The sequence below is a fragment of the Tenebrio molitor genome, chromosome 5 (assembly GCF_963966145.1).
Source record: "Tenebrio molitor chromosome 5, icTenMoli1.1, whole genome shotgun sequence".
In the NCBI taxonomy this organism is placed as follows: Eukaryota; Metazoa; Arthropoda; class Insecta; order Coleoptera; family Tenebrionidae; genus Tenebrio; species Tenebrio molitor.
The window spans coordinates 15173891-15197206 of NC_091050.1; the positions used below are offsets into that span (position 1 = coordinate 15173891).

Here is a 23316-nt window from a genome sequence, read left to right on the forward strand (position 1 = left end):
GCACTATGGAAATAAAAGACGGGAGAAGTTGAAATATCTTTTATTCATCATCAATAATGCCTTAACAGCATTCTACCAGAACAACTTGTAAATGCATTAAAATAAGTTATAAATACTCTCGACACACATGAGATGAGAGTAACGGAGCATTTTGCCATCCCTTTGAATTCCAACTAATAACAAGGCGCCCCCGAAGCGGCGACCGTCGGCCGGGTAAAGACAAAATAAAAATAGTCGAGTGAGGGGCGGGCGTCGGTCGGCGCCTCGGGTGGCTGCCGCACGGTTGCAGTCACAGCTCCTCTAGTTACATTTTATATAGTTCAACTATGAGAATGCGCCTCGCATTCTGTTAGAATAGGCACCAATTTTCTAACCATATCACAGGGAGTGCGAAGTAAACAATCTGCGAACGGAACGAACGAAAACTGGTTAGGTTATAACTAGGCACGAAACATGTGCCCACTCTAACACGTCAAACCGGTTACCTCTAGATTGTTCCTACACTATCGATTAAAATACGTTAAGTTATTGTTCGCACGCTAAGATTTATTCGCGGTGTCGATGCGACTGCACTTGACAACCAGTTGTGCCAACCGTAAGCTACGTACAAGGACCGACTCGCGGTTAAGATCGGTAAATATCACAGTCGTATACAGAAGAATACTCTTAGCGCCTCAAACAGCTGTAACTGCAACGCTATTTTGAGCCCTGGACCTACCCCAATTCGGTCATGTCAGTGAGACTAGAACGTCTTCGTCGAGTTAAACGCTAACATGAGTTTCGTCAATAAATTAAGACAAAGTTACTTTTTGGCTCGTGAATACTTAAGAGTCGCACTTGGATCAACATCACGTGCTATCGTCGTAACGTGGGATAGCAAAATATAAATTACATACCCATTTGCGCTATGTGTACATGCGTCCGTCGGAGCCCGTAGAGGGCGCTAACAACAAAAAGAAAACCACACACTCGATTATGCCAATACAAACTATAATTGCGGAAATGTTTTTGTTCCTTAAATCTCTAGCAGTTACTAGAATTATCTACTGTAATTAATTAATCGATTTATGCATATTATGTGTCGGTGAAGTGTTACAATCATCCAGGCTGGCAAACTAAACGAACGATACGAGAGAGAGAAATAAAGAAGTGTCGGAACTTCAAGTTGTATGTAATGCCCCTGCAAATAAAAAATACACACATACACAAAAAAAAAAAAGAATTGAACGCCTGGATGTTCTGGGGGGGGGGAAATCGCTATTGCATGAGGGTAGTCTATTGAAAGAAAAGTAACTTGTTTACTTCGTTTAATTGTCCCACCAGTCGTCGCGACTGTTGGAGTTCGAATTGGAGTTGTAGTTCCCGCCGAAGTTGCTGCCGCGGTCCATCCCGCCATAGTGTCCTAAAACATCCCGGTCACCACCTTTCCCAATCCGTAATTAATCCAGCTCACCTCCGGTATTTCCGAATCCGTTGTTTCCGTATCCGCCGCCAGATCTCTGATTTCTCGACATGCCTCCGGACTGTTGTCTGTAGTCGCGACCGCCGAAGCTGCTGCCCCCGCCGCTGCCGTAACGACTCTTGCCGCCTCGCCGGCCGGAACTGGGCATCCTGCCGTCGGCGGCGACGCCCTCCAGCCAGCTGGGGAACTCCTGCTTGGACTCGATCAACAGATCCAACATTCCGCTGGCCAGGTTCCTGTTACGGTCGTTGAAGAACGACGTGGCCAGGCCCAGGTTGCCCATGCGGCCGGTACGCCCTATGCGGTGGACGTACTCTTCGATGTCCGAGGGCAAGTCGAAGTTGATGACGTGCTTGACGTGGGGGATGTCCAAGCCGCGCGCCGCCACCGCCGTGGCCACCAAGATCGGGGTGTTTCCGGAGCGGAACTGTCGCAACGCGTCCTCTCGCTCGCGCTGGCTGCGGTCGCCGTGGATCGAAGTGACCGGGTAGCCCTCCATGTGCAGGAACTCCTCCAGAGAGTCGGCGCCTTTCTTGGTCTCGACGAAGACGAGAGTGAGACTCTCGGCGGAGGGTTGGGTCAGGTCGGCGGCGTTCAACAAGTCGAGCAGGAAGGAGCGCTTGTCGTGCTCCTCCACCCAGACCACCTTCTGGGTGATGTTCTCGGAGGTGGAGCCGACGCGGCCCACCGCCAGGAAGATGTAGTTATCGAGGAAGTCGCGGGCCAGCATCTGGATGGGCGACGGGAACGTCGCCGAGAACATGAGGGTCTGACGTTCGCCCGTCTTCGGCATCGTCTCCTTCTCGACGATGCGCCGGATCTGCAGCTCGAAGCCCATGTCCAACATGCGGTCGGCCTCGTCGAGCACCAGGTAGCGGCAGTAGTCGAGCCCTATGCGGCCGCGGTCGATCATGTCGAGCAACCGCCCGGGGGTGGCCACCAGCAGGTGGCAGCCGCGGTCCAGGTCTCGCATCTGGTCCCCGATGTGGGCTCCGCCGTATCTGCAACACCGATCGTACACTCTCAACTCGTAAAAAGAACGGAAACTAACACCTGAGCAATTTACATACATTTACACCTGGAGCTGTCACTATCCGTCCACTCTCTAACGTAAAAAATTGTACGATGTAAGTTTTTTGAGGTTACGACATCCTCAAAACGTGTCGACTATCAAAAACGACAAATACTATTTGAAATACTTTTTGTGTAAAAAGCAATTACACCGGATTAAAGCATGCAAATATAATTGCAGCACCATCGCAAAAATAGAAAAATTGGCTCGGTGACGTCACTTGTCACATTTAAATTAAAGTTGCCAACTGTGTAGAGCAAAAAATACCATGAGGCAAGTTTGGTAACCCTACTTTTTCACCTGATGAACGGATAATAACGAACTGCAGAGTCACGTCAGAAGTTCAAAGGTTCGTAACTATATTTATGTATCTCGAGACGAGCCGTGGCGTGAGCTCGAGATGTGAGCAACAATCTCGGAGCCCTGCCAAAGTGAGCGTCGCTTGGCTCGGTGCCAGGTTCTGATGTGATCGCCATACTTACACAACGCAAGGGCGTACGCGCGACCTGTAGGCGAACTTCTTGCTCTCATCATAGATCTGCGTGGCGAGTTCTCTTGTTGGGGCTAGTACCAGCCCCAGGGGATACTGCTTACGTCGGCTGCGCCCATGGCTAATATTCGGGGGTCCATGTTCGTACATTTGATTCAAAATGGGCACTAGAAACGCTGCAGTCTTACCAGACCCTGTCTGGGCGCAAGCCATCACATCTCGCTTGCTCACAATTATCGGAATTGCGTATTTTTGTACTGGAGTCGGAGTATCATAACGTGCTAAGCTTATGTTGTTCCGGATGATCTCAGTCAACTGTACTTCCTCAAACTAAAACACGCAGACGTTACACAAGTCCAATTTGCGGCGACTACGAGAGGAAAAAATTCGCGGGGTCGTTAGCGGAGCCACCGCCGCGTGACCGATCGAACCGGCGAATTTTCTCCTCTCTCGTGCGATAATAATTACAGATGTAATGTGGCGCGGGACTTTGTCCCCGGTTGCTTCAACAGGTATATCTTCGTACTTGCTGAAATTGATGCCCGTGTTGCCCGTACCGAAGAGGTCGTGCTCCACCCTTTCGTCCCTCGGCATCGGTACGGTCCAGTCGTTTTCGTTGCGACGGTCCCTGTTGTCGTTCCAACGTCCTCCTCCGCCGCCGCCACCACCACTGCCGCCGCCTCCGCCTCCTTCGCTGCGGTTCTCGTTCCAACGGCCGCCTCCGTCGCGCGGCTTCTCCGGTTCCTGCCAGCGATCATTACGGGGCAGGTCACGCTCCCTTTCCTGAAAGCGGCCACCGCCGCCGCCGCCACCGCCGGCGCTACCGCCTCTACCCCAATCATTGTCTCGTTCGAACGTCTCGCCATTCTGGTCGCGTCGATTCCTGCACAAAAAAAATTCAAACCGTCAATATTCGTTCGGCGGTCGCAACAGGAAGTGAAACAAATCTTCGGTCGAGTGGAGCAACAATTTCGCCCGAAAATGAGAAAACAAACACTGAAACATCCAATAAACATAATCCAGGCTTACAATGTGATTTACGAGGGAATTGCGCAACAGATGGCCGCATTTTGCTGAATTATTGTGTTTGTTATTGATTGATCGGTTTATTCCAATATCTGGCTCTAATCTTCAACCTCCCACATTTTCGATCGACTCTGTTCTCCTCCGTACCACAAAAGTAACGATCGAGACGAAAATGAGTGAAGAAATTTTAGAAAATTTGACCCAAATCCGATCACTTGTTACGCCACTGTCTGAATTTTAAATCGCGTGACGTCACACCTGTCAAGTTGTAGCACAAAGAATCGTTGCATAAATGACTCGACCAACATAAATTACTCCAAAAAAATGAATGTTTAACATAACGAGTCCGATTGATTGGTGATTTTTTTTTGTGATCGAAATATTGAATAAAATCGTTGAAGTAGAAATCTGTTTTATTGACGGATCAACCCTGAGATGAGTCATCACGTGACCTCGAGAACGTCAGGTTGATATGTTTCAGCTGTCTTAAATGTCAAAACACTTTTCAGAAGTCAGACGTTTCTTTATCAATGAGTCACGCTTGGGGGACAGTCGACGACGTCACGATTTATCTGAGGGTTTTTGCGATGCGGTCAAGGTGGTGGTTAGTTGGGGCCCCTTCGGGGTGGAATACTAGCCTGGTGTTGAAGCTGGAGAAGTCGCCAGCGCGGTTGTCCCGTCCGCCACGGCTGTAACTGCTTCTTCCGCTGCCACCTCTGGATTCGCCTCTGTCTCTGTCGTAGCCACTCTCGGATGAACTCTGTTTGTTACGCAAGTGCGGGGGCACGTAACGGCCGCTTGATGCGCGACTCTGCAAGTCCAGACCAGCAAACTAGGCAGAAAAGAGATGAATGAGACAAAGGGGGCGACGGGATGAGCGGCGTCGGGGACGGTTTCCGCCGGGGGCGAGCGGACGGTCAGCGATGGCCGGCCGAGTCGCACCGGTCCAGTTAGAAACCGTCACCGTCGGCGATCAATAGTGGAAGTCTACACGACCTCCATTGTCAAAGGCTTCCGGGTCATGGAAACGTGGTAAACGGCTGGATATAACCTAATGTAACACGTACCTGCTGCTCTAGACCTGATCCATTTTGGTTGGGTGCATTACTCATATTACTACTAATCAAGACGAGTGGTAGAAGTTTTTATCTTGAAAAACCTCTAATCTAAAACTTATGAAAAGCGTCTTTGGCAGATTCACAAGAGGCGTTCATTCGCGATTCCGCACGACACTGATGCGCAGGTCCGGGTGCTGCTGATGGCGGACGAATACGACGAACTCGCACCGGATCTTCTTCGACGGGCCTGTACAAAACCACGATTTCTCAATTTCGACGGGTTTCTATACGATTTTTAACCACCGAAAAAAAAACTCTTTTGACATTTGGAAATGCCAAATGGCTGACGAGCGCCCACGACGACCGGATACGAAGCGACACGAGTGGCGCCAAAATTTGAATGTGACAACTGCACCGTCACGCCACACTCGACCTTACCACCTCTTATCGCAACGATAAAAATTCCGTGAAAGTTTATGAAAGTGGACTTCACGCTCAAAGTTGAAAATGGACTCCCAATCTCTTTGGTAATAAACCGAATTTCACAGGAAAACGTTACGCGGTGAAATTGTTGATTCTCTCTCGTCTCCTGCGATTCTCGAAACTTCCAAATTTAGAAAATCTTCGAAGCTTCGTCATTACTGAGTTTTCTTGGAAAACTAGTCTTGCGTGTTACGAAAATAATTCTAGATCGCTGTGATTTATCATGGTCACGTCTGAGCTCTGTTAAACCATCGGACGTTATTAAATCAACAAACGTCACTTTACCTCTGGGATTTACCAGAACGCGCACTTCCGCCTTTCAGGATAAGAAAGAAACACAAAATAAAGTAAAAAATTGCAGCCATCAGTATATTTCATTAAAAATAAGTCAATGTAACAATAATTATATTCCACATGAAATACAAGGCGGGCTGTTTAGGTCCTATTATGCGTCTAATCGTCCTTCTTGGACTCGACCTTGCCACCCCGAATGAGACCTGTCCTGCGAGCGGCAATGAGACCGACTTTGCGACCGGCTGATGTTCCTCTCTTGACGGTGGAAGCTTTACCGATGTGTTGATGGTTACCACCACCATGGGGATGCTCTACTGGGTTCATGGCAACACCACGCACCTTAGGCCAGCAGTTGCGCTTGACCTTGTACTTGTGGTAGGCGCGACCTGCCTTCAAAATGGGCTTGTCGATACGACCACCCCCAGAGACAATACCTTCAGAAAGAAAAAAAAATTAAAAAAATGTCCAACATTTAAGACATCATTCTGATGTAATGACATCATCAGAAATAGCCTCTATGTGATAATCATTACATTTCAGATTTGAAATAGAAATAATCATGACTTTGTTAATCAACGCGAGAAATTTGGCAATACTGACCCACCATAGCCCTGTTGTTGGAGGGGATGACTTTCTTAGCTCCTGAAGGCAACTTAACCCTAGTTTTTTTCGTATCATGGTTATGGGCGATAACGGTGGCGTAATTGCCCGAAGCGCGAGCCAAACGGCCGCGATCGCCTGTTTTCTCTTCAAGATTGCAGACGATGGTACCTTCAGGCATGGACCCAATAGGCAACACGTTTCCTAGAAGACAAAAACACTGTAAAACATAACCTTACTTTTCTAGGGATGTGTTGATAAGAAAATAAACCTCAGAAATAGCCTCTAGTACATAAATCCTCACAACAATCAGAGTCAACTAGAAATCATCACTTTGACAACAAATAAATGAGTGAAAAGTGTCTCTTGCTCAATTACCAATTTGGAGGTTAGCTTTTTTGCCGCAGTACACAAATTGTCCCGTGTACATTCCCTCGGGGGCGATGAACAATTCTTTCCTTGTTTGGAACTTGTAGGGGTCCCTAAAATGTACAAGCGCTAGTGGGGCACCGCGACCGGGATCGTGGACGATGTCTTTGACGACTCCCTTGATGTATCCATGGCGCTCTGAGTAGTCTAGATAGCGCAATTTAGGGGCTCCCTTCCTCCTGTTGGTGTGGGACTTAAAAACGGATCCCGCACCTTTACGCTGTGCACGAATCACACGTCCCATCGCGAATCAGACTGGAAAAGCAAACATGTTACCGTCCGACATAACCTGCACTAATTACACAAAAACCACAAAAAATCATCACCTAACCACGTAAAACAATCATTCGAACAATTATTTTTAGTTTTTGAGTTAGGATGATTCTTTGTTTATCTAATATTTCGAGATTTAACAATTTGAACAGATGTAAACGTACCGTGTTTTCTAGTGATAGAAAGAAAAGGATGTGCGGTTAGGGTTTTTCGTTTTTTCTTGTGTCAACAGTGAAATGCACTAAAAGCGCCATTAGCGGTTGAGGTTATGAAACTTGAAAGTTTTCCCGCCAAAGCAGTTCCAAGTGTTTACGGATTGTATTAATGTAATTTTAATCGAAAACAACTAATAAATTAAGTTTTACAAGCTAGTAGATTTTATCGTGAGATGGAGGACGACATAGGTAAGGTGCGTGTGTAGATGTGGTTAAGTTGTTAAAATCGGATCGTCGCAGAGGAGAGGAGGCCCAAGAGGCAAAAGAGGGAGTCTTCGTACAAAGCGAAGGCTTTTGAGAAGTTTAAGCAGCTGAAAAATGGACTCAGGAGTAAGTACGAAGTTGAGGAAATTGAGAATGTGTATGAGACAGTTGATGAGAAGGAGTATACGAAGCAGGTGCTGGCTCGTCAAGACGACGACTGGATCGTGGATGACGGTAGGACGTAGTAGATTAGTATTTTTTGAAAGTAATTTTGTTACTAAAGACGGTAACGGGTACGTGGAGGATGGTCGCGACATCTTCGACGATGATCTAGACAAAGAATCTATCGCTGTTGCATCTACCAGCAAGGGTAAAGGTGTAAAACGCAAGAAAAAAGTCGCCGAGAATCCGGGGCGGGGCAATTTGCAGTTTATGATTTCAAACATGCCCACAAAAAAGAAAGAGGTATTAATTACATTGTGTTGTGTTGCATAATTTATATTTAAAAAAAAAAAAACTGTTTAGGAGGAGAAACTGGAGAATGATGAGGCTTTAGCTGAGCTCCTTCAGGAGATCGATTCCACTCCTTCAACCACCCCACTTAGACCCAAAGCGATCCCTTCAAATTTTTCCCCACTTTCTGTCAAACAAGCTGAGAAGAAGTACATGAACAGTTTGACTTCTTCCGTGAAGAGGCCGACCATAAATCTGGCGAAACCAGTTGCAAAAACACCTGTTGCAAAAAAAGATGTCGCGCCAGTTGTGGAAAAAGAGGAAGATAGATCAATTCTGGAAGATCTGGATGAATTTGAGGCTGAGGCAGTAACTCTAGCAGAAGAGACTCAAGAAACTGCTCAGACCGAGTCTGTCGTCGAGACTTCAGAAGTAATTCCAGAAACGCAGTTGTCTGAGATGCAGGACATCGACGGCGACTGCTTTACCGACGATCTAGACGTGTCCCAGCTGGACGAGGCCGAAGCCAAAGCCGAGAAAGAGAGCGATCCGTGGGAGAATATTGAAATAGAAATGATGAAGGAGTGGGCGGCGACCAGCGAATTCAACGAAATCGAAAACGGCGTCGACTTGTCGAACTCCGACCTCCCGCTCACGGACTCTGGCGGCAAAAAAGTCTTCCGATTCTTCTGGTGGGACGCCTTCGAGGATGTCGCCAAGCAACCGGGCGTGGTCTTCCTATTCGGCAAGACCTACCACGACAAAACCAAGTCGTACCTGAGTTGTTGCCTCGCCGTACGCAACATCGAAAGAAGACTCTTCTTCTTACCGAGAACCACCGAGAAAAATTCAGACAAACCGGTCACCGCCCAAGACGTCTACACCGAAATCAACGAGTCCGTGATGAAGAACCTCCACGTGAAGAATTTTAAGTCGCGCCCCATCACCAAGAAGTACGCTTTCGACACGTCCATCCCCGCAGAGTCCGACTACGTTGAAGTTCGCTACTCGGTAAACCTTTCAAAATGGAGATTTGTGTCTCAGATTCATGTAAAATTCCCAGGCGAAGGACCCTCCGGTCTCCAAGACGGCCGAAGGAAGGACTTTTTCTAGGGTTTTCGGCACCGAAAGCTCGTACCTAGAGATTTTTCTTCTGGACCGCAAAATCAAAGGTCCTTGTTGGCTAGATGTCGCTAGTCCTGTTCCGGTCACCAATCCTGTGAGCTGGTGCAAGTTGGAAATCAACTGCAACAAAGTCGCGGATGTTGTCATAGCCACCGACGTGAAGGGGAGACCCCCTTTAGTTGTCACCTCCATAAACATGAGACGAGCTGTCAACCCCAAAACCAGCTCCAACGAGATTGTCATGTTGAGTTGCGTCACCAACACTTGCTACTCCGTGGACAAGCAAGCGCCTGCGCAGGCCTTCCAAAAGCACTTCTGCGGTAAGGAGGTCCTGTAAACTTACAAAGACATGAGTTGCAATGTTTGAAATTAATTTCGGATTTTGACAGATATTTAGTGCTTTTGCCAACCCAACATTTTCCAGGTTTTGACACAAATGTAGCAGTTTCGCCAACCCAACATTTCTACATCTTCATACTTCGTGTTTTTACTTCTTTATTGGTGTACGTTGCAATTGCAGTTTTCACATCGCCGGACCACCAAGTCTTCCCTTTGGACCTCCACGCCGCCATGAAGAACTACCAAGCTACGACACTCCAGAAGATGCACTCAGAGAAAGCTCTTTTGAACTACTTTATCAATCAATTCTCCAAACTGGACAGCGACTTGATCGTGGGCCACGACCTCCAAGGCTACCAAATCAACGTCCTCGCCGAAAAACTGGTTCACCACCAGATCACCAATTTCAGCAAACTCGGACGGGTCAAACGGTCAATCTTGATAAAACAGAAACTCGAAAGAGAACTGTTCGTGGGTAGATTAGTTTGCGACGTCAAGATTTCCGCCAAAGAGTTGATCAAGTGTCGATCGTACGACCTTGACACTCTTTGCCAGTCAGTTCTGAAGTTGAAAGACGGCCAAAGAATCGATCTGGAGCCCGAAGATGTGCTGAAAATGTTCCAAACGTCGAGCGACATCTTGAAATTGGTGACCCTGACGATGCAAGACACTGCGTTCGTTTTGAAGATTATGTACGGCTTGAATATCATTCCGTTGGCGTTGCAGATCACCAATATCGCGGGGAACGTGATGTCCAAGACTCTGATGGGGGGCAGATCTGAGCGTAACGAGTTTCTGCTCTTGCACGCCTTCTCAGAGAAGGGGTACATCGTCCCGGACAAGTCCTACGGGAAGAGGGACAATTTGGAGAAGAAGTCGACGGCGTCGAGGAAGAAACCGACGTACTCGGGGGGCTTGGTGCTAGACCCCAAAGTGGGCTTCTACGACAAGCTGATCCTGTTGATGGACTTCAACTCGCTCTACCCTAGCATCATCCAGGAGTACAATATCTGCTTCACGACGATGCCGCCGAATCTGTCTGAAGACAACATGGTCCTCCCCGATAAGACTCTCCCTCCTGGAATCTTGCCCACCGAGATCCGAGTCCTCGTCGAGAGTCGGCGCGAGGTGAAGAAACTGATGAACAATCCGGACATATCGAGCGACCTTCGCATGCAGTACCACATACGCCAGATGGCGCTCAAATTGACGGCCAACAGCATGTACGGCTGCTTGGGTTTTTCCAACTCGCGCTTCTTCGCCAAGAACTTGGCGGCGCTGATCACGCACAAGGGTCGCGAGATTCTGACCAACACCAAAGAGGTGGTCCAGCGGATGAACTACGAGGTCATCTACGGCGACACCGACAGTCTCATGATCAACACCAACATAACGGACTTCGAGCAGGTCTTCCAGATCGGGAGCAAGATCAAGCAAGAGATCAACAAGCTCTACCGGCAGGTCGAACTGGACATCGACGGCGTCTTCAAATACTTGTTGCTGCTCAAGAAGAAGAAGTACGCGGCGGTCACGCTGACTAAGAGCAAGAGCGGCGAGTTGAAGCAAGAGATCGAATACAAAGGGTTGGACATCGTGAGGAGGGACTGGTCGCGGCTCGCCGCCGAAGCGGGGAAATTCATCTTGACGCAGATCTTGAGCGACCAGTCTTCGGACGATCGCGTCACCAACATTCTGACGCACTTGCGGAAGCTGCGCGAGGACCTGGAGGCGGGAGCGGTACCGCTCTCACTCTTGTTGGTCACCAAGCAGCTCACCAAACACCCCAGCTTGTACGCGGACGCGACTTCCCAGCCTCACGTGCAGGTGGCGCTGCGCTACAACAAAGAGTCAGGCGGCCACTTCAGAGCAGGAGACACCGTTCCGTACCTGATATGCGAGGATGGCACCGACAAGTCGGCGACCCAGCGCGCTTACCACATCGAAGAGTTGAAGAACTCGCAGAATCTCAAGATCGACGTCAAGTACTACCTGGCGCAGCAGATCCACCCGGTGGTGAGCCGCATCTGCGAACCCATCGAAGAACTCGACGTCTTCCAGATCGCAGAGTGTTTGGGAGTCGACACTTCCAATTTGAAGAAGGCGAGAGCTGTCGAGGACTCGGGAGAGAATATCACGAGGCCCGAGATCAAGTTCAGGAACGTCGACAAGTTTATCTTCAAGTGTTACAGTTGCAAGAGCGAGAATAGCGTCGAGGGGCCCTTTTTTAACAATCTTCCGGTGTTGGAGAGGTGTCGGAATGCAGAATGCAAGGTCAGACCGGCCGACTATGTGCCATACATTCAGAATCAGATGATAAGAGCGATCAACTCGTACGTGGAGAAGTACTATTTGTACGAGATGTACTGCGAGGACCCTATGTGTTCAAATGAGACGACAACGATGCCGCTGCATTTCTCGGGACGGTTTCCGATTTGCAGACTTTGCAACAACTCCGTTTTGCTGAAGAAGTACACAGAGCACAATTTGTACTCTCAAATTACTTATTTCTCCTACATTTTCGATATCAGCAAACTCGGGAAAAGTGAGTAAGTTCGGAAATTAGGGATGTTGTAGTAACTCGAGGTTTGCAGGGCCATTGATGGAGTACCAAGTGGAGAAGGCGTATCACGACATTAAAGAGACTGTGGAAAAGCGCTTGGAGAGCTGTGGTTATTCAGTAGTGGACCTTACTAAGATGTACTCTTTGTTTTCGTTGGCAAAGAAGGAAACTAAAGAGGAAGAGGAAACCGAGGACTTTCCAGCTGAAGAAGATCTAGACGATGAAGACGATTAATTCCATACATATCTTTCTCTGCTTAATGTTTTACCGTGTAAAGAATAAATATTTATTTATAATGATGTAGTAGTTCTAAAAAAGTACGCAAACCAGAGAAACTCGCAATTCTCGAGGTCATATTAAAAGAGTTATGACTATCAGATCTCTGCTATCAGTAACAGTAGGTTGAAAAAAATGTAAGAAAATTCGATGGCAGTAGAATTATGGAATTATGGTGGTATTTGACGTTTGGTTGGTGATGTTTGAGGTACCGTAAAAATAAAATTTCCCTAGATCCTCATCGTTTTCCCGCCAAAACGTTATCGAAGAGCGAAGACGGTTTACACAACATAGAAAAACTTGTTTGTGTTAGTTTCAGTGTTTAATTCGTTGTGAACGATGGCTAGACGTGATTACGATAAAGACAAAGGTAAAAATGATTTGTTTTCATTTATTTCGTTTCTCTGGAAGTGCTTTTTAGAGACCATCAAGACTTTCTTGATGGAATTCTGCACCCAAGACGGTTCCGGCCACAAGAACTTCAAATACTCAAATCAACTCACGAAACTGGCACATCGCGAGCAAGTCGCTCTGTATGTAGATCTGGACGACGTCCACGACCACGATGAGGAACTAGGCAAGGCCATAATAAACAATACCCGCCGCTACACCAACCTAGTGTCCGAGGTCGTATTCGACCTCCTTCCCAATTTCGTGGAACACGAAATCGTCGCCAAAGACGCTTTGGACGTGTATATCGAGCACAGACTCATGATGGAGCAGAGAATGAGACAGCCCAACGAGCAGAGAGATGCACGCAACAAATTCCCGCCGGAATTGTTGCGCAGATAGTGAGTAGATTGTTTCATGTTTTGGGTGTTTTCACAAATCACATTTTTAGTGAGGTGTATTTCAAAGACATGTCCACAAACAAGACGGCGCCAATCCGCGAGGTCAAAGCTGAGCATGTTGGCAAACTTGTCACTGTGAGGGGCATAGTGACGCGGTGCACCGAAGTCAAACCCATGATGAGCGTGGCCACTTACACTTGCGACCAGTGCGGCGCTGAGACCTACCAACCTATCTCAGGACTCAGTTTTATGCCAGTTTTGATGTGTCCCAGCGAGGACTGTCGCGTTAACAAGGCAGGGGGGCGTCTTTATCTCCAGACGCGCGGCTCCAAGTTTATTAAGTTCCAGGAGATAAAAATCCAAGAGCATGTAATTTTTTGTTTTGTTTTTTGTAAATCGGTCTTAAGAGTGGGTTTGTAGAGCGATCAAGTGCCCGTGGGACACATTCCCCGCACTTTGACCATCTTTTGTCGCGGCGAAGTCACCAGACAAGCCCTCCCAGGTGACCACGTCGCCGTCACCGGAGTCTTCCTGCCGCTGCTCAGGTCCGGATTCAGGCAAATGATGGCGGGGCTCTTGTCTGAGACCTACGTAGAGGCACACGTAACACATCCCCCCGTTTTGTTTTCGTTTTTTCAACGAATGCTTTCAGAGAATAGTTTCTTTGAATAAAACCGCAGAAGATGAAGACTCATCAAAAGCTTTGACTCCTGAAGAGCTGGCGACGCTGACTGAAGACGATTTTTACACAAAACTTGCATTGTCTTTGGCGCCTGAAATCTACGGTCATCTGGACGTGAAGAAAGCTTTGTTGCTTCTGCTGGTAGGGGGCGTTGATCGACGCCCCGACGGCATGAAGATCAGAGGAAACATAAACATATGTCTGATGGGGGACCCCGGAGTGGCCAAGTCGCAACTTTTGGGCTACATTGACAGATTAGCACCGCGGAGTAGGTCTCGAGATTCTTCTGATTGACGGAAAAATTAACGAGGGTTGTTGCAGGTCAGTACACTACGGGGCGAGGCTCTTCAGGCGTGGGTCTCACAGCGGCCGTGATGAAGGACCCCATGACCGGAGAAATGATGCTCGAGGGGGGCGCTCTCGTCTTGGCCGACCAAGGAGTGTGCTGCATCGACGAGTTCGACAAAATGGCCGACGCTGACCGCACGGCCATTCACGAAGTGATGGAACAACAAACCATCAGCATCGCCAAAGTATTTTCCTCAAAATTTGTTAAATCTCGTCTAATCGACCCTTCCAGGCGGGAATCATGACATGTCTCAACGCCCGAGTGTCGATTTTGGCCGCCGCCAACCCCGCCTACGGTCGCTACAACCCCAAACGCACAATCGAACAAAACATCCAACTCCCGGCGGCGCTCTTGTCCCGCTTCGACTTGCTCTGGTTGATCCAAGACAAACCCAATCGCGACAACGACCTAAGACTCGCTAAACACATCACATACGTTCACCAACACTGTAAGCAACCCCCAACGCAGACCCAAGCCCTTGACATGTCCGTGATGCGCAAATACATCGCTTTGTGCAAGCTCAAAGAGCCCTCGATTCCCGAGGAACTGACCGACTACATCGTCAACGCGTACGTGGAGTTGCGCAAGGAGGCGCGGAACTCCAGAGACATGACCTTCACCTCCGCCAGGAATCTCCTGGGGATTTTACGCTTGTCGACGGCGTTGGCCAGGCTGAGACTCGCGAATGCGGTCGAAAAGGACGACGTGAACGAGGCCATCAGGCTCATGGAGATGAGCAAGGACTCTCTCAACCAGACGTTCGACAGCAGGGGGCACAGGTTGGTCGCAGGCGTTTTGGGAAAATGTTTTTGTAATTTATGGGTTTCAGGCCGCCCAACGTCAACGATCAGATCTTCGCGATCATCAGAGAGCTAGCTGGGGACTCGAAAACTGTCAAGATACAAGATGTGCTGGAAAAGTGCGTCAGCAAGGGGCACAACCGCGACCAGGTGGACTCCTGCATAGAGGAATATGAAGAGCTGAACGTGTGGCAAGTCAACCAGACGCGCACCAAAATCACGTTCATCTAGATTTTAGCTGTAATCGTACCAGTGTAATTTAATTTTTTTAATAAAGAGTGTTCGTAATTGCCGCCATTTTGTTTCACGGGTATGCAACCAGTAGTGCGTTTCTAATGTGTAAATTGTAATAATTGTCATGTGATTAAATAAATAATTGTGTGCAATAATGGGTGAGAAGACGCATTTACCGCAAGAGAACGGCCTTTCGAAGGAAAAGGGTGAGAAGGCGGACGAAGAGATGCATTCTGAGCCCGAAGAGGGTGACGACTTGGAGGACATGTCACCCGAAGGTAAGGTTAGGTTAAGTTGTCTCCCTCGGAGGAACTAAGCGGGGGTCAGAGTTCCAGATGCTCGACAGTCAGTTAGACGCTTTAAATTCGGCGTTAGACGACATCGAGCAACGTAATGACGATATTCATGCGCAACTTTTGGTGTTGCTGCAATCGAACAGAGAGATTCGAAAACAGATGCAGGGGGCGAATGCGGCGGACAGCGAGGGGGCCAGCGACCAAAAGCAATGAGCGTCAACCCCCCAAATCATTCCCACGTATAATACTGGTTATTGGTGTATTTTGTTGTTAGATATGTGTATTCAAAGTCGGGTGTATATTGTTGATAATAAAAAATAGTATTATTTGTTCTCGGCGATAAAATTTATTTCAAGACGGTTTTGGACGCGTCAGAGCTGCATGAGTAGTTGTTTGAAGAGCTCGGGGTCCACCTCTTCGATAATCGTGACGTTGTCGCGCTTGGTCTTCAAGTGGTCCAGCACGATCTGGCCGCGGGTTTGAGACCCGTGGAGCTCCACGGTGGCGTTGTGGGTGCTCTTCTTCGTTATCATCGTGTCGGGGTAAAGAAAAGCGGCGACGAGAAACGCGTCACACGGCACCCAAACTTTCGGATTTTTCCTGGAAAGCTGTTTCTCGGCTTCGTTGAGCAGCTGGATGGCCGCGTTGTCTTTGGCTCCGAAGACGTTGCGGCGCCAGTCCTGCAACCGACAAATTTTCCAAAAGAAAAGTAGCAAGGCAGGGTCTCACCGATGAGATCTTGGGGCGAAGACAAGTCTCCCAGGTCAGGATAAAAATGGGTTTTTTAACGGTGTCCAGGGCGATGTAAGCGGCTTCGGGGTCCATGTAAAAGTTGAACTCCGCGGTGGCAGTTACGTTACCGAGGGCTAAAGTCGGTTAAGATATTTGTGCGAAAAATCGGGAGTACGGACCTGTGTAGTTGCCGCCCATGATCCACAGTTCTTTGATGGAGTCGGCGAAGCTGTCGTAGAGGCGCAGGGAGAGGGCCAGGTTGGTGAGGGGCCCCACGCAGATCAAGGTGATCTGGTTGGGGTTGTCCAGCACCAGATTGGCCACCCCCACCGCCGCCGGTTCCTTCCTGATGATGGTCAAGTCGGGGGTGGAGTCATGGCGCAGCCCCCCGAACCCGTCGGACCCGTGGTACAGCCCGATCTCGTGGGTGGGGGGGACGAGTGGAGTGGCGGCCCCTCTGTATACCGGTATCTGCAAGGCGCGGTGAGCCGAGTCCGTCCCTGTCTAGACACTTACGTCAGTCCTGCCGACCAGTTCGAGGAGTCGCACCACATTGACGCAGACGTTGTCGATGGTGGTGTTGCCCATCGAGCACACCACCGCCTCGATCTTCACCTGGCGCAGCCTGTCGGCCTCGAGGAGCACCAGCATGGCCATGTAGTCGTCGGTGCCGACGTCCACATCGAGGATCACTCGCGCCGCCGCCATCTCTGCCCTGAAGTCGAAGTCCTCTGTTATCAACGTTATCGCAGCGTTTTGAAAACTTGGCGCGCTCCGCACGTTCGATTGTCTCGCTCGGTGATTGGCCCGTCAGTATTGATCCGGTCGGCAAGATGGGTGCGCGCGGTATCAACCAACTCAAATGAAATGTCAACAATCAAAATTGTTAATAATAATGCACAAATTTAGAGTAGTCGTTTGATGTTAATAATCGTCGATGTGCTATCGGGTTTAGTGATCATATTTGTGATAGCGGCGTATTTCGTGTACGTCGCGTGCAAAACCTTCTACGGAATGGACCCCGACGAGGCGAAATACATGCGGACGTGAGTAATTTTGTAGTTAAACGTTTAGGCAGCGAGACGATTGTTTAATTGCAGCGAGCGCAAACCCGGCACGTTGGACGTGCATCCGACCCTCAACGCCATCGTCCTCAATTACGAGATCGAGGTGCAGATCCTGGGGGCCAAAGAGAACGTCATCTACGGGGAGAAAAAGGTGGGTGTGATCGCGCCCCCTGCACCCGTAACACCGCTCTGCTTGCAGAATTTGAAGAAGATCATCGAGCTGCCCATGCTGAACAGCCGCACCGACTGCTACGCCCTCGCCAAGGAAGTCGTCTACCAGTGCGACCTGATCCACCATTCCCGCAGCTCCGAGGTCGAACAGACCATCTACTACTTGAAGAAGAGGAAGCTGGGCCACGGTACCAAAGGTGCGAACGCCGGCCGAATCGTTTATTTTTGAAGCGCGCTCGCCGGGATTCGCGGACGCGCTTTGCGAAAAATATACATATTTCGTTTCCACTTGAAACAATCCATTTCCATCCGTAAATAAATCGTGAAAGCGAGGATGGTAATTGGTGTGAGTTCGTTATTATGTAAAGCCCCCGGTATTAATACAGACAAATTGCTAGTTGAGCGTTGACGAAATCCGGACAGTCTGAATAATGCAATGTTCGAAACGGCGAAAATTTTTCGCTTTCGGATCGTGTTGTCTATTTTTTTTATATAATTGCATTTGGAAACAGCTCGGCCGGAAATTAGGCGAATGTAAAGAGTTATTTAATCGCTTTCCTAGCAGCGTTAGTCATGATGCAGCGTCCTTGTGCTTAATTTCGTTCTTGGTGGGACTCTCTCACTTGACCTATGATTTCGCTACGAATTCGAAAAATCAACAATCTGCAAAATTTGCTTTAGAAGTCGTCACCGTGATTCATTTCGCAATTGTTACTCATGTATTTCGCCGCTTATCACTGCGTCCCGTACAAAAGTAAAAATAAATAGAGATGCGTCAAGTGGAGTATTTTCGTGAAGACGTGAGGGTTTTGGCAAATTTTGCGGGGTTTTCCGATCGCGTGCGCAAGAGAGAGTAGTCACCAAAGCCTGACTAGTTCTTTTTACGAATTAAAAAAATTATCCTCTGTCTGTTATTACGTAAATGTTGAAGAAATCGCAGGAAGCGCTCGATCTGGACGTGTGGTTGCGTCAGCACGGTGAGGATTTGCACCATCCTGTTGCGGCAATCCGTTGTTTTCGTCTGCAAAGACGCAAAGCGAGCGGGTTTTCTTTTCGTTTTCTTAAGAGAGTTTCGCGGAATTCAACGAATGAATCGATTTTGCTTCAGATTTTTGCTATAGAAACTGACGAAAGAGGAACAAACAATTTTTTTTCTGAAAATGTACCGAGTTATTGAGAATGTGGGGAGAGGATATGTGCGTATTTATCGCTCTACGTAGGTAGATAATATTTTTGAAGTTTTACGACGGCGAAATAATAAATGCGAATAAAATAATGCACAAACATTACGTATGAAATGTTATCGCACAGAATCATGTTATGTAAACACTTCCCTTTTGCACTGCACCGATTATTGATCTCAAATATTGATTTGTCTCGTTTGATTAACCGATAATTCGATTCGCAAACGAAACAATCGTTAATAAAGGTGTGGATAATAAACGATAAAGAATTTCAAGTAGATTTTATATTTTTTAAGCCACGACAACATACGTGATTCCACTCGATAAAAATACGAATTCGATTTTTATTTAGTGTGAAATGGAAACGTCTGATTGAGAAGATTGAAAATTGTTGTAGCATAAAAACAAATATTTATTTTAACTTAATTAATTTTTGCAACCGTGACCAAAACCGATTACGGTTAATAACGTCGGCAGAAACAAGTGTTCGTCGGTATTGAAGAAGTAATTTGTTGGTGTTGTGAAGCACCGTCTTGTTGTTATGTGACAAAAATTATCAGTTGGTAGGGAAGAGATTGATTGTCTAAGGCAGTGGCTCCCAAAATTTAAAATCTGGAGGACAGTTTGTGTAAAAGATTAATTTTAACTACTAAACATGTTTTGTGTTGAAAAAAGACATTTCCGTCCGAGATCATTTGTCGAGTCCCCAGGAGTCCACAGTTTCGGAACCACTGATCTAAGGTACGTTAATGGGCTTAAAGGTAGCAGTAAAAATTTCAGAGAGTTGTTCAATTTGAACCAGCACAAATAGGTTACAATAGATAATAATAGAAATAATAATAAAAACGGTTGCGTTTGATTTAATTCTTAACCAACTTTGGCTCTTATGTGTCACGTTTGGAATAAAACAATTGAAGTTTTTAGACTAAACAAGTAAACGTGAGTCGGACGTTACCTTGAAACAAATAGTTTCATTCCAAAACATTTTTTAAATGAGATTTGACACAACTTTGACCCCGTTTTATGCAATTAGAATTAATATTAAAAGTGACATTTTAAATTCGAAATTTTGTACAGATCACACCACTCACCTGTCGAAAGAAAACGCTTGTATAATAATACGATCACCGATGTACAAATACCGTTGTTTCTTATCATTCAAGAGTTATATCACCTGACAACTTTTGCTCTTTTTTCGCGATACATATATTTACAATTTTCTATTTTTGAATCTATTGTTTTCATGTTTTTGTCCCTCTTTGTTGGCTTAACCTTGATGCAAACAGATTTATGGTCGACTTGATGAAACGACCAGTAGGAGTGTCGTATTTATTTTGAATGGGAAAATATATTCTAGAAAGTAAAAAGAAATTGTTTGGTAGGCCTTCCGGACACCAACAGTTCTCACGACCTCAAACAAATCGCCGGCGCCGACGACCCCAACTACAACAACCTCTCCGACTACATCGAGTTGTTGTACGAGGGAATGTCGGAGAAGATCAAGGGGGCCCACTTGATCCAGCTCCTGGCCCGCGACCCCGAGAACCTGGACGCCCTCTCCAAAAACGGTAAACCGTCGAAGACGATTCAGATGTCCAGATCTGACCTGAGACATTTCCAGAGACCGTGATCAGCGCTTTGGGACGCGTCCTACGCGAAGACTGGAAACGCAGCATCGTACTCAGCACGCATCTGGTCTTCACTTTCTTCTGTTTCTCGATGTATTCGCGTTTCCACGAGGTCATACTCAAGTGTAAGGTGAGATGGAAATCTTTTTTGAGGTAACCGTTTCAAGGTGGAATTTTTTTCGCGGATTCGTTAATTGCTGATTAAATGTTTAGACAGGTGTCGAGTGGATTGTGTAAGACAAGAAAGTGGCGTAGGTCGGATGGTTCGGCTTAGGAACGAGAGTAGGCCTTATACGGCGAGGGGGCCATATAAGGCCGGATTTCACCATTTTCTAGGCGCCCGTCGGGTAAACAGAGCCCAAACGAGTGAATCGACAGGAACTCGGAGAATTTTCACTCATTTATATTTAGATAATATAAACAGATGTCGAGTTGCATCACTCTGGTACTCGATCGGGACGAGGCGGCGATCAAGGCCGGATGATTTTATCGTCCATTAATGGGCAAATTAAGAAAATGTCGCAACAACTGTCAAAAAATTTGACAGAAGAAAATTGATAGAAAAGTAGGCCGCGGAGATTATTTTGTCTAAGTGAAGTACAAAATCTCAACTGTCAAAAGCTTGACAGCTTATGATTGAAAATAATCGATCGGTGTTGTATTTATCGCGATCTCGTTTCGATTTTGACGTTTACAACTTGTTCGGGACGAAGCAATTGATTTTTGCGATCCGCAGGTGGGCTCGATATGCATGGACATCATCGACTACGAGCTGCGCCGCTACGACAAGTGGAAGGCCGACCTGGAGGGCCTCGACGCCCCCGACGACGCGCCCATCGTGCGCAAACCGTGCCCCAGCAGCGCCAGCATGTCCGACATTCCCCGGAGTCGCATCCCGGAGCCGGTGCGCCCCAAGTCGGGAAACTTCTCCGAAACGAACATCAAGGCCGTGATGGAGGGCTCGGTCTACGACGACCTGACCAACTCGACGGAAAACATCGACGACAAGAAGTTGAGCGAGCCGGAGAGGGCGAAACGGTTCAGGACTTTGGTCAAGAAACAGGAGCACTTGCTCAGGGTCGCGTTCTATCTCCTGTTGAACATCGCCGAAGACGAGAGCATAGAGGAGAAGATGACCAAGAGGAACATCGTGGGGCTGCTGGTGAAGGCGCTCGAGAGGGACAACGACGAGTTGTTGGTGCTGGTGGTGACGTTCCTGAAGAAGCTGTCGATAATGCAGTGCAACAAGGACGCGATGGCGGGGTTGAACATCGTGGAGAAGCTGCCCAAATTGTTGGATTCGCGCAGTCCCGACCTGGTGCACCTGACGCTCAAGTTGCTGTTCAATTTAAGTTTCGATACCAAGCTGAGGTACAAGATCGTCAAGGTCGGATTTTTGCCAAACTTCATAAGTTTGTTGAGTGAGTATATTTTAAAAAAAAGTCATAAATTTCTATTCGCGTTCGAATTTTGTAATATTTTAGGCGATGACCGCCACCAGGAGATCGTTCTGAAATTGCTGTACCACCTGAGCTACGACGATGACGTCAAGACTCAATTTGCCGAGTGTGTGGGCCTGGTACGTGCCGTCTTAATTAAAAATAACCGAAGCACGACCGCCTCTAAATTTTAATCTCGCAGATAACCGACATGCTTCTGCTCAACATCGGAAACGAGGGGGACGAAGTGATGGTGGCTCTCTGTATCAACCTGGCCACCGATTCCGTGAACGCCCAACAGATGATGAAGAAGAACCGGGTCCAGTCGCTGATGATGCGCGCCTTCAACTACCAGGACAACATGCTGATGAAGATGTTGCGGAACTTGTCCGAACACAAATCCTCCAAATCGAATTTCGTGGTAAAAATGTCGTCGACCTCGAGACTCCGATCGCATCAAGTTTCGATTGCAGGAGTTCGTGGGCGACATCGCTAAAGCGGTGGTCGAGTCGAAGGAAGACGATTTCGTGATGGAGTGCGTGGGGATCTTGAGCAATCTCAACTTGCCGGAGCTCGACTGGGCGGAGATCTTCAAGCACTTCGACATGCTGAAGTGGGTAGAGAAGACGATCCGGAGCAACAACGCCGACCCCGAGCTCGTCCTACAGGTGGTGGTTCTGTTGGGTACCGCCGCCGCGGACGAGGGCTGCGCCAGGCTCCTCTGCGAGTCGAACGTGATGTCGGCGCTGATCGAGCTCCTCAAGACGCACCAAGAAGACGACGAGATCGTCCTCCAGATAATCTACGTCTTCTTCGCGACCATCTCCCACGGGGCCAACATCGACTACTTGGCGGAGAAGACCGAGGCCCCGGCCTACCTCATCGACCTGCTCCAGGACAACAACAAGTCGATCAGGAAGCTGTGCAACACGTGCCTAAACTTGATCGCCGACCACAGCAAGACGTGGGCGGAGAGGATCAAGATCGAGAAGTTCCGTCACCACAACGCTCAGTGGCTGCAGATGGTGGACTCGCAGCAGCTGGAGCCCGAAGAAGACGACGACGAGGAAGACGACGAACTGCCGCCGTACCTGAACACGGAGTACTTGAGCACGGCGGTAGTGCCGCCACTGTCGGGTTAGTACGACGACAGTCGGGATTCTGATGGGGTCTGACTCTCGTGTTGCAGATTTGGAAGGCGGACAAGATTCGGAGTTCATCTCGCAGAAGGAGATCGATTTCGACTACTTCGATAAACCAGAGTAAGTGTAAGTTGGGCGACGGAGTTGGAACAGACCGCCGCCATCTTGGCGCGCCATTTTTACACGTTTTTTCGCAGGGTCATGCCGGATTTCGAGATCGAGGCCATGTAATGAGCAGCACAAGTGATATTTAAAGCTTTCTAGTCATTTTTTTCCTTGTTGAGTCGTATAAGATTTTTGAAGCTTATGTAACGAGTAATAAATGTTTTCTCGGACGTGTCGTCGAGCCCATTACTGTTAAGTTTTTTTATTTTTTTATGTTCGTTTCAAGATGTATTCCAGTTCAGTTTATTATTATCAATAAAGTTGTCAGTATTGTTTT

The 23316-nt window shown here is 47.8% G+C and overlaps 7 protein-coding genes across 7 annotated transcripts; 4 read left to right on the forward strand and 3 right to left on the reverse strand.

Annotated features, from left to right (window-relative positions):
• Positions 1–24: 24 nt before the first annotated feature.
• On the reverse strand, positions 25–5435 carry bel (ATP-dependent RNA helicase bel). Its single transcript, XM_069049700.1, has 6 exons — positions 5118–5435; positions 4689–4882; positions 3493–3907; positions 3017–3354; positions 1454–2463; positions 25–1402 (listed from the first exon to the last, which is right to left on the reverse strand). Exons 1-6 carry the CDS (start codon positions 5160–5162, stop codon positions 1308–1310), a joined length of 2097 nt encoding a protein of 698 aa, XP_068905801.1. The 5' UTR covers positions 5163–5435; the 3' UTR covers positions 25–1307.
• A 499-nt stretch (positions 5436–5934) lies between these two features.
• RpL8 (ribosomal protein L8) lies at positions 5935–7491 on the reverse strand. The gene is made up of 4 exons (XM_069049703.1): positions 7352–7491; positions 6864–7169; positions 6486–6689; positions 5935–6319 (listed from the first exon to the last, which is right to left on the reverse strand). The coding sequence occupies exons 2-4, from the start codon at positions 7156–7158 to the stop codon at positions 6045–6047; spliced, it is 774 nt and encodes a 257-aa protein (XP_068905804.1). The 5' UTR covers positions 7159–7169; positions 7352–7491; the 3' UTR covers positions 5935–6044.
• On the forward strand, positions 7449–12379 carry PolA1 (DNA polymerase alpha catalytic subunit). The gene is made up of 7 exons (XM_069049699.1): positions 7449–7591; positions 7643–7840; positions 7890–8071; positions 8132–9070; positions 9123–9504; positions 9705–12065; positions 12115–12379. The coding sequence occupies exons 1-7, from the start codon at positions 7576–7578 to the stop codon at positions 12315–12317; spliced, it is 4281 nt and encodes a 1426-aa protein (XP_068905800.1). The 5' UTR covers positions 7449–7575; the 3' UTR covers positions 12318–12379.
• Positions 12380–12575: 196 nt separating this feature from the next.
• Positions 12576–15274, forward strand: Mcm7 (minichromosome maintenance 7). The gene is made up of 8 exons (XM_069046901.1): positions 12576–12729; positions 12781–13150; positions 13201–13519; positions 13571–13753; positions 13803–14100; positions 14154–14365; positions 14413–14960; positions 15011–15274. Exons 1-8 carry the CDS (start codon positions 12699–12701, stop codon positions 15210–15212), a joined length of 2163 nt encoding a protein of 720 aa, XP_068903002.1. The 5' UTR covers positions 12576–12698; the 3' UTR covers positions 15213–15274.
• A 13-nt stretch (positions 15275–15287) lies between these two features.
• Positions 15288–15843, forward strand: LOC138130433 (UPF0184 protein AAEL002161). Its single transcript, XM_069046909.1, has 2 exons — positions 15288–15493; positions 15543–15843. Exons 1-2 carry the CDS (start codon positions 15370–15372, stop codon positions 15722–15724), a joined length of 306 nt encoding a protein of 101 aa, XP_068903010.1. The 5' UTR covers positions 15288–15369; the 3' UTR covers positions 15725–15843.
• Positions 15757–16951, reverse strand: LOC138130431 (nucleoside hydrolase-like). The gene is made up of 4 exons (XM_069046907.1): positions 16760–16951; positions 16423–16714; positions 16241–16377; positions 15757–16191 (listed from the first exon to the last, which is right to left on the reverse strand). The coding sequence occupies exons 1-4, from the start codon at positions 16949–16951 to the stop codon at positions 15883–15885; spliced, it is 930 nt and encodes a 309-aa protein (XP_068903008.1). The 3' UTR covers positions 15757–15882.
• A 201-nt stretch (positions 16952–17152) lies between these two features.
• On the forward strand, positions 17153–23312 carry Kap3 (kinesin associated protein 3). The gene is made up of 11 exons (XM_069046896.1): positions 17153–17289; positions 17344–17461; positions 17510–17678; positions 20048–20233; positions 20287–20423; positions 21030–21714; positions 21778–21872; positions 21935–22153; positions 22206–22869; positions 22922–22994; positions 23072–23312. Exons 1-11 carry the CDS (start codon positions 17165–17167, stop codon positions 23103–23105), a joined length of 2505 nt encoding a protein of 834 aa, XP_068902997.1. The 5' UTR covers positions 17153–17164; the 3' UTR covers positions 23106–23312.
• The last annotated feature ends 4 nt before the right edge of the window (positions 23313–23316 follow it).

Bases quoted from the DNA above. Each gene is read 5' to 3' on its own strand.
- bel (XM_069049700.1), bottom strand. From the start codon at position 5,162: ATGAGTAATGCACCCAACCAAAATGGATCAGGTCTAGAGCAGCAG. The intron at 4,883-5,117 runs GTACGTGTTACA...TTTTCTGCCTAG, and splicing joins GATCAGGTCTAGAGCAGCAG to TTTGCTGGTCTGGACTTGCA. The intron at 3,355-3,492 runs GTAATTATTATC...TGCGTGTTTTAG, and splicing joins TCCCGCGCCACATTACATCT to TTTGAGGAAGTACAGTTGAC.
- RpL8 (XM_069049703.1), bottom strand. From the start codon at position 7,158: ATGGGACGTGTGATTCGTGCACAGCGTAAAGGTGCGGGATCCGTTTTT. The intron at 6,690-6,863 runs GTAATTGAGCAA...TTTGTCTTCTAG, and splicing joins AAAAGCTAACCTCCAAATTG to GAAACGTGTTGCCTATTGGG. The intron at 6,320-6,485 runs GTCAGTATTGCC...TTCTTTCTGAAG, and splicing joins CAACAACAGGGCTATGGTGG to GTATTGTCTCTGGGGGTGGT.
- PolA1 (XM_069049699.1), top strand. The intron at 7,841-7,889 runs GTAGGACGTAGT...TTGTTACTAAAG, and splicing joins CGACTGGATCGTGGATGACG to ACGGTAACGGGTACGTGGAG. The intron at 12,066-12,114 runs GTGAGTAAGTTC...CGAGGTTTGCAG, and splicing joins TATCAGCAAACTCGGGAAAA to GGCCATTGATGGAGTACCAA.
- Mcm7 (XM_069046901.1), top strand. From the start codon at position 12,699: ATGGCTAGACGTGATTACGATAAAGACAAAG. The intron at 13,520-13,570 runs GTAATTTTTTGT...GTGGGTTTGTAG, and splicing joins AGATAAAAATCCAAGAGCAT to AGCGATCAAGTGCCCGTGGG. The intron at 14,366-14,412 runs GTATTTTCCTCA...CGACCCTTCCAG, and splicing joins AAACCATCAGCATCGCCAAA to GCGGGAATCATGACATGTCT.
- LOC138130433 (XM_069046909.1), top strand. From the start codon at position 15,370: ATGGGTGAGAAGACGCATTTACCGCAAGAGAACGGCCTTTCGAAGGAA. The intron at 15,494-15,542 runs GTAAGGTTAGGT...AGCGGGGGTCAG, and splicing joins GGAGGACATGTCACCCGAAG to AGTTCCAGATGCTCGACAGT.
- LOC138130431 (XM_069046907.1), bottom strand. From the start codon at position 16,951: ATGGCGGCGGCGCGAGTGATCCTCGATGTGGACGTCGGCACCGACGAC. The intron at 16,715-16,759 runs GTAAGTGTCTAG...CGCGCCTTGCAG, and splicing joins AACTGGTCGGCAGGACTGAC to ATACCGGTATACAGAGGGGC. The intron at 16,378-16,422 runs GTCCGTACTCCC...AACCGACTTTAG, and splicing joins CATGGGCGGCAACTACACAG to CCCTCGGTAACGTAACTGCC.
- Kap3 (XM_069046896.1), top strand. From the start codon at position 17,165: ATGTTAATAATCGTCGATGTGCTATCGGGTTTAGTGATCATATTTGTG. The intron at 20,424-21,029 runs GTGAGATGGAAA...TGCGATCCGCAG, and splicing joins AGGTCATACTCAAGTGTAAG to GTGGGCTCGATATGCATGGA. The intron at 21,873-21,934 runs GTACGTGCCGTC...TTAATCTCGCAG, and splicing joins TTGCCGAGTGTGTGGGCCTG to ATAACCGACATGCTTCTGCT.